At 38.3% G+C, this 14,798-nt stretch overlaps 1 protein-coding gene across 5 annotated transcripts in view; it reads left to right on the top strand.

Annotated features, from left to right (window-relative positions):
* TPST1 (tyrosylprotein sulfotransferase 1) overlaps window positions 1–14,798 on the top strand; it is a 167,395-nt gene that overhangs the window by 135,430 nt on the left and 17,167 nt on the right. The window contains exon 4 of one of the 5 annotated variants that reach the window (XM_027126242.1): window positions 11,812–12,252. The exons of the other annotated variants lie outside the window; for them this stretch is intronic. Coding sequence (XP_026982043.1) covers window positions 11,812–11,817 — 6 coding nt within the window. The 3' untranslated portion in view covers window positions 11,818–12,252. Of the gene's footprint in view, window positions 1–11,811; window positions 12,253–14,798 lie in introns of those variants that run through there. 5 annotated transcript variants of the gene reach the window in all.

The raw sequence follows: 14,798 nt of genomic DNA, 5'->3' as shown, positions 1-14,798 counted from the left end.
TTTTTTTTTTTTTTTTTTTTTTTGCGGTACGCGGACCTCTCACTGTTGTGGCATTGGCCTCTCCCGTTGCGGAGCACAGGCTCCGGACGCGCAGGCTCAGCGGCCATGGCTAACGGGCCCAGCCGCTCCACGGCATGCGGGATCCTCCCGGACTAGGACACAAACCCGCATCCCCTGCATCGGCAGGCGGACTCTCAACCACTGCGCCACCAGGGAAGCCCTAATTTGCCATTCTTAATCTAACTTCTAGAGATGGATACTTAGATCATTGGTTTCAAACTTTATTCTTTTTTTTATTTTTTAAAATTTTGGGGAGGACTTCTCTGGTGGCGCAGTGGTTAAGAATCCACCTGCCAGTGCAGGGGACACAGGTTCGATCTCTGGTCTGGGAAGATCCCACATGCCTCAGAGCAACTAATCCTGAGCGCCACAACTACTAAGCCCTGCGCTCTAGAGCCAGGGAGCCACAACTACTGAAGCCCGCATGCTGCAACTACTGAAGCCCACACGCCTAGAGCCCGTATTCCACAACAAGAGAAGCCCCCGCTCGCCACAACTAGAGAATGCCCGCATGCAGCAACGAAGACTCAATGCAGCCAAAAAATAAAATTAAAAATTAAAAAAAATTTTGGCCACACGACACGGCATGCAGGACCTTAATTCCCCGACCAGGGACCACCAGGGAAGTCTCTCAAGCTTTAGTCTGTCCTTAAATATTCATTTAAGGCTATAGATTTTCCTTACGGCAAGGCTGTATCAGCATTCTAGGTGTTTTTATGTGTAGTGTTTTTTTTCTATTTATTTCAAAATATTTGGCAATTTCCATTTTGATTTTTTTTGTTACTGTTTAGAAGTGTATTTCTCAATTTCCAAGCATCTAGGAATTTTCTAGTTGTCTTCTTATAACTAATTTCTACCTTAATACTCCTATGACCAGAGAATCTATTATGTTATTTTTATTAATACTTGCTTTTGCCCTAGCAAATTATAAATTTCAGTAAATCTTTTTCATTAACATGAAAGGAATATTTATTCTGCAGTTTTTGCTGACAGATAATATGTAATGACATTAGGTCAAGGTGGTTAATTGTAAAAATCTCTATAACCTTACCAATTTTCTTGTCACCTTGTTCTATCAGTTACTTAGACAAGTGTATTAAATCTCCTACTGTCACTGTGGTTTTATTTATTTATCCTTTTAGGTCTGTCAGTTTTTGCTTTAGATATTTTGAGACTAGGGTATTTAAAATATGCAAATTTAGAACTGTTATATATATCTAGTGAACTTAACCCATTACCATTTAGAAATGTCTTTATTTCTAAATATTCCTCTTACCTTAACGTCTGCTTTGTCTGATATAAGCATAGATATGCTAGCATTGTTTTGCATGGTATATCGTGTTAGGTCCTTTTCCTTTCAGTCTTCTTTTTTTTTATATTTAAGATGTGTCTCTTGTAAGCAGCATATCTAGTCTGACATTTTCTTTTATTTGAATTGGTTTGTTTTCATTTAATTTAAATTAATACTTATTTGATTTTAATCTGCCATTTTTCTGTCTCCTCTGTATTTATGCTGCCTGTTATATGTTCCCTTTTCTCTCCTTTTTGGACACCTTTTGGGTTGACTAATTCTTTTTAATTTCATTTTTAATTCCATTAGCTTATAAATTATACATATCTTTTTTTACTGTTTTTCTCAGGGTTACCCTAGAGATTAAACATACCTTTTTGGCTGATTAAATCTTAATTTAACTAGTATTTTACTACTTTCCTATTTAAGGACCTTGGCACACTTTAGTATTTTAATATCCCCTCCAACCTTTTGTGCAAATTTTCGTTTGTATTTTAATATCATATATAGGCGTACCTCATTTTATTGTGCTTTTGCAAATACTGTCTTTTTCATAAATTGAAGGTTCGTGCCAACCCTGCAGCTAGCAAGTCTATCAGCACCGTTTTTCCAGCAGCGTTTGCTCAGTTCATGTCTCTGTGTCACATTTTGGTAATTCTTGCAATATTTCAAACCCTCCACCAGCAAAAAGATTGTGACTTGCTGAAGGCTCATATGATGGTTAGCATCTTTAAGCAATAAAATATTTTTTAATTAAAGTATGTACATTTTTTTTAGACATAATGTGGTTGCACACTTAGGAGACTATAGTATAGTATACACATAACCTTTATATCACTAGGAAACCAAAAAATTTCTGTGATTTGTTTTATTGCAATATTTGCTTTATTTTGGTGGTCTGGAACTGAACCTGCAATATGTCTGAGATATGCCTCTGTGTGTGCGTGTGTGTGTTTCCATAATATATTTTTATTTTTGTATTATCAAGTCCATATTCTTTTATTGTTCTTTTGTTTTGTATTTGTTTCTTCTTTTTTGGCATGCTGCGTGGCTTGTGGGATCTTAGTTCCCCGACCAGGGATCGAACCCGCACCCTCAGCAGTGAAAGTGCGGAGTCCTAACCACTGGACCACCAGGGAATTCCCAATATTCTTTTAACTTTATCCACATATTTACCCTTTCTACTGCATCTTCCTGAAACTTTCTGCTTCCATCTGTGATCATTTTCCTTCTTCCCAAAGAACCCCCTTTACTTTTTTCTTTTCTGTGAGTCAGTAGATGACAAATTCTTCCTGTTTTTGTTTGTTTGAAAATATCTTTTCTTTATCTTTTTACTTGAAAAGCATACTTACACTAATTCTAGAATTACACACGTTTATTTTCTTTCAGTAATTGAAGTTATTTCATTGTATCTAACTTCCATCTTGTCTCTTAACAGTTCTGGGTAATTCTCAGCTATCATATCTTTAGATATTGCTCCTGCCCTACTTACTCTTTTCTTCTAACATTGAAATAACACATATGTTAGAACTTTTCAACATAATTTATGTCTCTTATGTTCGTTTATTTTCCTTCTTTTTGACTTTCTGTGCTTCAGCTTAGATATTTTCTTCTAACCTATCTTCTAGTTCATTAATTTTCTACTCAATCATATGTAATATCTATGAAACCCCTCCTCTGAGTTCCTAGATTCTTTTTTTTTTTTTTTTTTGACTACACCTCACGGCATGTGGGATCTTAGTTCCCTGACCAGGGATCAAACCCATGCCACCTGCAGTGGAAACATGGAGTCTTAACCACTGGATTGCCAGGGAATTCCCCTAGCTTCAGTTTTTAAAATATTTTTATAGAATTTACATCTAGTTCCTTTTCATAGTTGTCTGCTGAAATTCTCAATCATACTTCTGAGTTTCTTAAACATCTTAATTATAGTTATTAAATTAAATATCTGTGTTTGAATACCCCATTACTTGGGTCTTCTGTGGGTCTGTTTCTTTTGCCTATTTTTCTTCTTGGTATCGAGTTACATCACTCTTCTCCTATATGTGTATATTTTTTAAAAACTGGACATATTTATTTGAAAATCTATAGAGCCAATTTGAAATCTTGGATGGTGTCTTCCTTTAGAGAGGATTTATTTATGTTTCTGGTAGGCAGTTAGGCTAAGGGTACTAACACTTTGAGATCAATTTAATCCAGTGTGGAAATATTTGAAGCTGTGCTGAAGTCTCTATAAAGGTTTGTCTGTTTCCAGTTTATCTTTAGTGTGTAGTCCCTTGGAGTCCCAGCCAAAAGCCTGGGGTATTTGCTTCTGTTTTAGTGGGTCCTACATTTCACTTTTCATCCCTTCCCACTTCAAAGTCATAAGTATGTCAGAAGTTTTGATCAGCTTCTCATCCTGTCAGCCACTAATTTCAGAATGAGTAGACCCAAGAGCCAGGACTACCTTTCTAGGTTTTCCTTCTTTCCCAGTCTTTGCCTTGCAATTTCTTACTAAGCTTACTGAGTCTCTAGTACCTTAAGACAGCTTGTTGTTTGTTAGTTGGCTTCTATATTTTGTCCTGCTTTTCTGGTTGTTCTTAGTGTAAGGATAACTAAAAACATCTTGGTCTACCATTGTTGGAAAGGGAAGTACATTCTTGATAGTCTGGTAGTGTTTATTTTGGGGAATGTTAAAATGGTGGTTGATTTATTTTAATTTCACTTTTATTTTGAAACAACACCAAACTAAAAGAAAAGTTTCAAGGACAGCACAGAGAGCTTTTTGTTTGCCTGAACCATATAAGAGTAGTAGGTTGCTGACTCAATGCCCCCATCACTTCTGTATACTTTAGTTTGTATTTCCTATAAACAGGACATTCACTTATAAAGCCACAATACAACCATCATAACTGATAGATTAACACCTTGTGTTTACTCCTGTCAATCATCAGACACCATTCAAGTTTTGCCACTTGTCCTAACATCATTTATTTTAGGAAAGTATCCAGGTCACGGTCACCTTTATAGAAAATTATAGCCGTCAGAGTCATGTTGCATGTAGTTATTATATTATTAGTTATTATGTCTCTTCAGTCTCTTTCTCTTTGGAAGAGTTCCTTAGTCTTCTCTTGACTTTTGTAATATTGACACTTTTAGAGTATAGGCTGGTTATTTTGTAGAAATTCCCTCAGTTTGCATTTGTCTGATGTTTCTTAATTCTATTCAGGTTATTCATTTTTGGCAGGAATATCTCAGAAATGATGCTGTATTCTACCCATTGCATCTTATCAGGTGGCACACAGTTTCAGTTTGCCTAATACTGATGATAATCAATTTGATAATTTATTAATATTTATGGTAATTTGATCGCCAGAATTATTCTCTGTGGTGACTCTTTCTTTACAATTAATTAGTATTTTTTGAGGAGGTTCTTTGAGACTATGTAAATATCCTTTTCTTCAACAAACTTTCAAAGTATTTATTTATATCACTGTAAACTCACAGTGTCCTATTTTACTCAGAGTTAACACCATTATTTTGATGCTCAAGTTGTCCAAAATCTGTTTGGTGGGAGCCCATCCAAGCTGGCCGCTGTGTCCTTTAGACATGGCCCCATCTGCCTTTGAACACTTTCTTACTTTCTGGCATCACCAGATGTTCTCGGCTTATTTGGTAGTTTGTCTTAGCCCTGGTTCTGTTGTCTGGAGAATGGTTTTATGAACCAAAGATCAGGGTGCTAAGTGTGCTCATTGCGGGTGGGGTATTACTAACCCTAGACTCTCTCATTGGGCAGAGCTAGAGAGTACACACACACACATATTTTACATCTGTATTTATTTCTGTGTCTGTCTATATATGTTGCAAACTTTAAATTTATACCCATACTTTAATTCCAATACAACATCAGAGTTCTTTCTAGCTTTCTTTTAATATTTGTGTCCTTAATAATAATGCCCTTGACTGGTAGTGAGAAACCTGGCTCCCACTATCTTTAATATATTTAGTTTTTTGCTCAGTCTCTACATATGTAATAAATTTCTCATCTCTGCTGCCCCTTTACCTGTGGAAATGCTCTACTCACTCCTCTCTGGCTCTGATATACTGTATTATGTTGGGCTACCCCTCTGTGACCTGTCACCCCACCCAGGCTCTGACTCCTTGCCAGTATACTCCCTCACATGGATTCACACTCAGAATCCATCACTTTGTGCCAGATTGTTTCTGTGACCCCGCTTGAAAGATCTCTTTACCCTGCTGGGATTACAACATCCCACACTCCTACGTGAATGGCTTCCTAATTCTGCCCTTACATTGCTGCTTTCCTCACTCCACTTGAGTCAGTATACTTTTAAAATAAAGACCTAAAAACTGTGTTTGATATGGCTACTCTGTTAGTTGCATTTCACTCTATTGGGAAGGTGTGTCTTATGGACCAGATTGTGGTCTATCTTGGTAAATTTTATATGTGAGCTTGAGAAGTGTATTCTGCTGTTGTTAGATGAAGTAGTCGTTAGATATCAATTTATATCCAATTGATTAATGATGTTGAGTTCAACTATGTCCTTACTGATTTTCTGCCTACTAGATCTGTCCATTTCTGATAGAGTGGTGTGAAGTCTTCAACTATGATAGTGGATTCATCTATTTCTCCTTGCAGTTTTATCAGTTTTTGCCTCATGTAGTTTAATGCTCTGTTGATAGGCACATGCATATTAAGGATTGCTATGTCTTCTTGGAGAATTGACTCCTTTCTCATTATGTGTTGCCCTTTTTTATCCCTAATAACTTCCCTTGCTTTGAAGTTTACTCTGTCTGAAATTAATATAGCTACTCATGCTTTCTTTTGATTAGTGTTAGCATAGTATATTTTCTCCATCCATTTACTTTAATTTATATGTACCTTTATTAAGTGGGTTTCTGCTGTAGAAGTAGCCAATATGCTTAACATCATTAGCCATTAGAGAGATACAAATGCAAACCACAATCAGGGGAATTTCCTGGCAGTCCAGTGGTTGGGACTCTGCGCTTTCACTGCTAAGGGCCTGGGTTCAATCCCTGGTCGGGGAACTAAGATCCCGCATGCTGTGCAGTGTGGCCAAAAAAACACCCCCCAAACCCCCCGCCCCCCCCACAATCAGATATTACTTCATGCACACTAGGATGTCTATAATAAAAATATACAGAAAACAGTATGGTAGTTCCTCAAAATACTAAAATATGATTCAACAATTCCACTTGTGAGTATAAACACAAAGGAAATGAAAGCAGGGACTCAGATAATTTTACACCAACGTTCATAGCATTATTCACAATAGCCAAAAAGTGGAAACAGCAACACATGGTCCATCAATAGATGAATAGACAAACAAAATGTAGTATATACATACAGTGGAATGAAATTCCTTAAAATGGAATGAAGTTCTGATACATGCTACCACATCGATGAACCTTGGAGGCATTATGCTAAGTGAAATAGCCAGATACAAAAAGACAAATGTTATGTGATACGACTCATTTTAATTGCCTGGAATAGTCAAATATGCAAAGACAGAAAGTAGAACAGTGGTTATCAGGAGCTGGTGGAAGGAGGGAATTAGAAGTTATTATTTAATGAATGCAGACTTTCAGTAAGGGATGAAAAACAAGTTCTAGAAATGGATAATGGTGGTGGTTGCACAACAGTGTGAATGCACTTAATGCCACTGAACTGTACACTTGAATATGGTTAAAATGTACTTAACATATATTTTATGTTAAGTATATTTTACCACAATAAAAACAAAAGAAAAAATATAATAATATGTTTCCAAGGATGTGGAGAAATTAGAACCCTAATACAATGCTGGTGGGAACGTAAAATGGTGCAGTCACTTTGGAAAACAGTCTGGTAGTTCCTCAAAAAGTTAAACATCGGGGCTTCCCTGGTGGCGCAGTGGTTGAGAGTCCGCCTGCTGATGCAGGGGATATGGGTTCAGTGCCCCGGTCCGGGAGGATCCCACATGCTGCGGAGCGGCTGGGCCCGTGAGCCATGGCCGCTGAGCCTGCACGTCCACAGCCTGTGCTCCACAACTGGAGAGGGCACAACAGAAAGAGGCCCGCGTACCGCAAGAAAAAAAAAAAAAAGTTAAACATCAAATGGACAAAGGCCTTGAATAGATATACAGATGGCCAATAAGCATATGAAAAGATGCTGGTCTTATATTCTTTTATTAGATGGTCAGTCAGGTGTGGCTACAAGAATCAGAGGAGAGACTCAGGAATACAAAGTTTCTGGTACTCACAGGTCCTAGAGAGAGGAGCCCATGCAGGGCTACATGAGAAAGCCGCCAGGGTGGTCAGGAGGCAGAAGACAGGAACAAGGGGAAGGTTTAAGTCAGAAACTTAATTGAGATTTCCAAGGAAATGGCAAGACAGGGCAGGGTGAACAGTTTAAGACTGGCTATTTTTAGTGATTTTGGTGGGATGTGGGCTATAGGGATGGTCCCTACTTACCTGGTACTTGACTTGGGATGATTAAGGCAAAGGAATATTGTCTACTGTGGTATAGGGGACAGATAGAGGAGGTTTGGCCCTGGATTATTGGTTAATTTGTATAACAAAAATATCCTTCAGGTGAGGCCCTTTTCTATCTCTAAGAATTAGCTAGTCCTGGAGGGGCAGTCTCTAACCAGAAAGGTTTTGTTTTGGTTTGCTTTTTAATGATGGCAAAACATCATAGTGTACAATACAGTGCTCAGTATCACTAGTCATTAGGGAAATGCAAAGCAAAATCACAGTGAGATATACCTCTTCATGCCCACTGGGATAGCTACTATTTTAAAAAGCAAGGAAAGGAAATTACAAGTGTTCGTGAGGATGTGGAGAAATTGGAACCCCCATGCATTGCTGCTGGGAATGTAAACTGACGCAGCCACTTTCTGACAGCTCCTCAAAAAGTTAAACATAGAATTACCACATGACCCAGCATTCTGCTTCTAGGTATATACCCAAAAGGATTGAAAGCAAGGACTCAAACAGATTTTTGTACACCTGTGTTCATGGCAGCATTATTCACAATAGCCAAATGGTGGAAAAAACCCAAATGTCCATTGATGGATGAATGGATAAACAGGTGATATCCACACAATGAAATATTGTTCAGCCTTTAGAAGAATGAAATTCTGGTACATGCTTCAACTTGGATGAAAATTGAAAACATTACACTAAGTGAAATAAGCTAGACACAAAAGGATAAATAGTGTATAATACTCTACTTATATGAGATGCACAGAATAGGCAAATTCATAGAAAAAAATCAGATTATCAGGGGCTGGGCCATGATTTTATTTCTATAAAGTTCAAAGTTACTCTTATTGGAGGAGATATAACTTTTTGACTAGAAGGATGCACAAGAGAGGCTGCTGGGTCATGTTCTATTTCTCAATCTATGTTCATTCTGTAAAATTTCATTGAGCAGTTCAGCCACAATTTGCACATTTTCCTTTATATGTTATACTTTAATTAAGTTGTACTTAAAATCAGGAGGGGAAAAGATATCTGAATTTCAGTTTTTAAATGCCAGAGTAAAAGATAGTCGTTTTCTTCTTATCTTGGAAATCATCTAAACACAATAACCATAACAAGAAATAGAGACATAAATTCTATGTTTGGCACTTGGAGAAATCCACAGCCCCAAACCACAAGACACTGAGGAAGAATAGACAAATACAGTGAAGAGAAAACAAAAATAAGAGGGATTGTTGAGAGAAGACATTAAGGAATGATCAACCAATGCAGTGAAGGTCGAGGAAAGGTGAGGGGGACACCCAATGTGGATGCTTTTAGGCAAGAACACAGGTTTCTACAGAATTGGCAAGCACTGAGGGCAAAACCAACAGTCTTTTTTTTTTTTTTTTTTCGCGTTACGCGGGCCTCTCACTGTTGTGGCCTCTCCCGTTGCGGAGCACAGGCTCCGGACGCGCAGGCTCAGCGGCCATGGCTCACGGACCCAGCCGCTCCGCGGCATGTGGGATCTTCCCGGACCGGGGCACGAACCCGTGTCCCCTGCATCGGCAGGCGGACTCTCAACCACTGCGCCACCAGGGAAGCCCCCAACGGTCTTTTTTTTTTTTTTTTTTTTAACTGGCGCTGGAAACCAATTTATTTAACCTAAAAAGTCAGGGACAGAAGTGACAGCGTCTGTAGGTAAAAATCAACAGTCTGTAACAAGAACAGTACACAGCCAAGTTCCAATAGCTTCCCTAGACAGGGTTTGGCATGAAATATCACAAAACAGGGAAGATGGGGACTAAACACAGACCTTTTAAACCATATTTGTATAATGCTGTTGTAAAGTCGGTTGAAGGAGAGTTTTAGCGATGAAAGCAGCTTTGCAGTGTGGATCTTTGTTAGTTGTAGAAAAGTAAAGGTAAAAAACCCAATTCTCACACACAATCTGTATCATAAAGAGAATTCCTACTAACCTAGAATGTACCCCTGGGCCTTCCCCAATGTGAACCTCTTATAAATATTTGACATATGAACAACTCTTCTCTTTCAAAAATGAATAATAAGGCAAAAAGGGATCAGCACCAGATGAAAATTTGACCAAGCATATAGCCCTGAATTTAAAAAAAATAATGAAAAAAAATCACCTTTAACAATTATTATAATTATTATTAATTATATAGAAGGAGATATGAAGCAGGGCATGTATGTGTTGTTTGCAGTTTTGATACAGGAGACAAGATTTGTCTCCTACCGAGACTTATGAGGAGAGGCATTTCCTAAATGTAGGAAGGGGATTCAAATCCTGGGCAGCCACAGAGAGTAAAACTACTGCTATGTGGAGATGTACAGCGGGAGAAATACATGCACACACAGGGTTTGGTCTCCTTTTCACTGATTTCAACACTTACCAATCTCTGTTAAGTAAATCAGATTTTACTTTCTGCTTTAAGGAAACTTTGAACACTTTCTTTCTGCCCCAGTACTGATTTTGAGCTCTTCAATCTAGTTTAACTAAATATCTTAACAGAGTGAAGGTGTGACATACTTCCTTGTTCTTAGCCTCCCCTTTTCTTTACAGGTCTGCTTCTCTACACAGAATATGATTGTTCTAGCCTTGCTTTCCTTTTCTCATTGTGTCCATTTTATTTATTTATTTATTTATTTATGGCTGCATTGAGTCTTCATTGCGGTACATGGGCTTCTCATTGCGGTGGCCTCTTGTTACGGAGCACAGGCTCTAGGTGCGCAGGCTTCAGTAGTTGTGGCATGCAGGCTCAGTAGTTGTGGCGCATGGGCTTAGTTGCTCTGCGGCATGGATATTCCCGGACGAGGGCTCGAACCCATGTCCCCTGCATTGGCAGGCGGATTCTTAACCACTACGCTACCAGGGAAGCCCCCGATTTTTAAAAAGGAAAATAAGGCAAAGCACTTGTATCTGCAGCATGCTTTTTTTTTTTTTTTTGGCTACTTGGCACGAATTGGTTCCTTCATGAACATTTCAAAGTGCAATTAAGCAAAAGGGAACACTTTTTCAAAAAGCTATGTAATTTCTAATCAAAAAATAATTTAAAATTCTTGAACTCTTTTATTTCCAACAGTAGAACTGAATAGAATGAATAACAGTATTCTATAAGGTAATGTATCTGTAGCCCTGAAGGGTCAGCAGGTTCAAATCAGGGAGGGCCAGATGGAGTTGCTTCTTCTGCTTCTCTGCTCAATGTATACTGTAAGTTGGCCTCAGAAACTGTTCTCAGTCCATCATCTGTAAAAATGGAGACCACTATGAAAGGATCTCTTCATTTATTTCTTTTTTTTAATATTTCTTTTTTTATCTATTCATCCCTGGATCCAGGATATACAGATGATTAAGGGTTTATCCTTCTCCTTAAGAAGTATGCTGAAAATAGATCTGTAATTAACTATAATTCAACGTGATAACTGCCATAAAAGTAGGGTATTTGGGATGCCATGTGGACACAGAAATGGCACTACTGGATTCTCATGTTTAAAGGATAACTAAAAGTTCCCTAGTTTGAGAAAAGAAGGAAAAAGCACCCCAGTGAAGGAAATTGATGAAATTATTATTGACTGTACTTGTATGTATGAACTATCCTTCATTGTTTCTGCAAACTATGTTCATTACGTTTACCTTTGAATAGAAATGACTTAGCATTCTTGCCTGATAAGTGTCCCATAGTAAAATGATGTGATTTCTTAATCATTCTGCATGCTCAACTTTTCTCCCCAGGAAATCAAAGTCCTAATGCTATAATTGCTATATTTATACTCCTTTCTGTAGAGGTTCCTATAGTTACATGTTCACAATTCAATTTACATTCTAGTCCATCGTGTCCAACTTCACCCAAAAGTCAATACACTTTTTTTAAAAAACATTATCGGAGGAGCACATCATGCTTCTGAGCTGATTAATATTTTTTCTTCTTGATATAGGGAGTATAGTGTTAATAACATTTCTCCGTTGTTTCTAGCACTAGATTACTGAATGCTTCAGGAGCCCAGTCTGAGACTTGCAAAGCTGCCAAAATATTTTAAGACAAATGAGAATATGTAAACATACATGTTATCAGCTGTTTCATATTTGTGTTTTAGAGATAATGAGTCTCTAGTGGGCCACAAGAGCCCAATGGGATTAAAGATGTAAATTTCAAAATCTAGATTCCTTCCTACATTATCATATCTGGCTAGAGTTGTGTTTTCTCTGCATGTGAAACTATCAAGTCATTGTTTCTCAAGGGGGAATGCTTTGTCTATTAATAAAAATAATGAATTGCATAACAAATAACAGCAGGCCAAGCATGGACCAATAATGAAAACTTGTCATGAACTGAGGATTATGAATAATCCAATTCTGTGCACTTGAGCACACTTGGAAAGAGGATGGCAAGAAGGAAGAGGGAAGGGAGGGAAGGAAGGGAGAGAGGGAGGGAGGGAAGAGAAGGAGGGAGGGAGAGAGGAAGGATTAACTATATTATAGAGTTTACAGTGAGTTTACAGAAAGGAGGAATAAATTAGGTCTGAGCTTACAGTGAAATTTGAATTCACAGCCAGGGGTTATGAGACTAATCTTTTAACCCTTGGAGAGCGAGAGAGCGAGAGCGAGCAAGCGAGCGAGCAAGAGAGAGAGAGAGAGAGAGAAAGTGTGTGTGTGTGTGTGTGTGTGTGTGTGTCTACACATATGTGTATATGTACCTACACTTTGAGCAAAACAATTTATCTGTACACACATACACTTCGAAGAAAACAACGAGCAAAAGCAACACCTTAAAGTCTGCAGTGTGCATAGTGTGGTCATTAGTATGTATTTCTGGAGATTGTTTAAAATTCTTATTTTGAAAGAATGTTTTGAGTTAAATCAGCAATTGGTACTTCACAGCCTACAGGCCAAATTTCGCCTGCCACTTGTTTTATAAATAAAATTTTTGTAGAACACACTACACTCATTTATTTACATATTGTCTATGTCTGCTTTCACGCTACACAAGCAGAATTGAATAGTTGGGAAAGTGACTGTAGCCCACAAAGCATAAAATATTTACTCTCTGGCCTTTTACAGAGTAGGATGCCAACCTCTGAGTTTAATCCTCAATTTCAGCCCCTTCACAAATTATATATTTCTTATAATCTAATGAGCTTTCTAAGGCTAATATATTTGTTCTGTTGAAAATTGTTTTGATCTCTCTGATTTTTTCCCAACTTTTTCATACTTATAGAAAAATTTGGAAAACATCTGTATACCTGTAACAGATTCATTAGTTAAAATTTTGCCATATTTGCTTCATCTCTCTATGTACATGTATACACACATGATTTCTTTGTTTTTTTTTTTTTTTTTGCTGTTGAATTATTTGAAAGTTGCAGATATTATGCTCCTTCAGCACACATCTCTAAGAATAAGAGCATTTCCTACATAAGTCATTGTTTTAAAATTTAAAGATACATGTACGGGCTTCCCTGGTGGTGCAGTGGTTGAGAGTCCGCCTGCCGATGCAGGGGACACGGGTTCGTGCCCCGGTCCGGGAAGATCCCATATGCCGTGGAGCGGCTGGGCCCATGAGCCATGACCGCTGAGCCTGCGCGTCCGGAGCCTGTGCTCCGCAACGGGAGAGGCCACAACAGTGAGAGGCCGGCATACCACTAAAAAAAAAAAAAAAAAAAAAAGATACATGTACGGGCTTTTTGTTTATGTGGAAGAACTATTTCATTTCTGTAGCATTTTATTCAACCCTGTGTTCCTATTTATAAATGGGAATTCCAAGTATAGTAATTATTTAGCTATTGATTATAACCTGAATAATGGTCCCCTAAAGATTTCCATGTCCTAATCCCTGGAATCTGTAAACACGTTCATTACCTTATATGGCAAAAGGGACTTTGTAGCTGTAAGTAAGGAATCTTAAATGAAGAGATTATCCTGTATTACCTGGGTGGGCCCAGTGTAATCACAAGGGTCCTTATAAGAGGGAGGCAGGAGAGTTAAAAGGCAGAGAAGGTGATATGACATTGGAAGCAAAATCAATGAAAGAAATGTGACAGCACTATGCTTCTAGCATTGAAGATGACGAGGCTCAGAATTTTCAAACCCATTTCAAAACCAGCAACTCATGGCTCCTTTTTTTTTTAAAACAATGTTTCCCTCAATATCTCTCTTCTCTTGCATACTTTATTATAATTATCATGAAGAAACCTAGTGATACCTTCAGTACTTTGCTTGGAAGTTTCCTTAGCTGGACCATCCAGTTTGTTTGGTTCATTTTCTACTTTCTGTATAACTACAGGTGACAGGGTTGGTAAACTTTCTGTTACTGTGTTATAAGACCCCCCTGCCTCTAGTGTCTAATCAGGTATCCCTACATTCCTTAAAACCTGCACAGGTGGCCTCCTCAAAGTCTAAAATCTACTGTCAATTCATGTCCATTTAGGCTTTTACTGCTGCTCCCCTTAAAGTCCCTCTAGCTACCTCCTCCTGCCCAGTTCCAAAACTTCTGCCACGTTTTAGGTGTTTGTTACGTTATCACCCTGCTTATGACACCAAAATCTGTATTAGTTATTTACTTAGCCATAGCAAATTACCCTATAATTTAGGGTAATTAGCTTAAAACAACAAATTATTATCTCACAGTTTGTGTAGATTAGGAATCCAGGTGCAGTTTATCTAGATACCTTGGGTCAAGGTCTTTCATGAGGGTGTGGTCAAACCGTGAGCCAGGACTGCAGTCATCTCAAGGTTCAATTGGGAGAGGATCCCTTTCCAAACTCCCTCCTGTGAGTGTGGGCAGGCCTCAGGTCCTTGCTGGCCATTGGCTGGAGATATCAGTTCTTTTGCCACTTGGGCCTCTATAAGGCAGTTCACAGCATGCAGCTGGCTTCCTTCCAATCAAATAAGCAAGAAAGAGTACCCAAGACAGAAGAAACACTTTTGTGACCTAATCTCAGAAATAACATCCCGTCACTTTTG

This window comes from Aethalodelphis obliquidens, unplaced genomic scaffold (assembly GCF_003676395.1).
Source record: "Aethalodelphis obliquidens isolate GAN/ISIS:26980383/991018 unplaced genomic scaffold, ASM367639v1 scaffold30, whole genome shotgun sequence".
NCBI lineage: Eukaryota > Metazoa > Chordata > Mammalia > Artiodactyla > Delphinidae > Aethalodelphis > Aethalodelphis obliquidens.
This window is presented reverse-complemented; position numbering and strand designations above follow the sequence as displayed.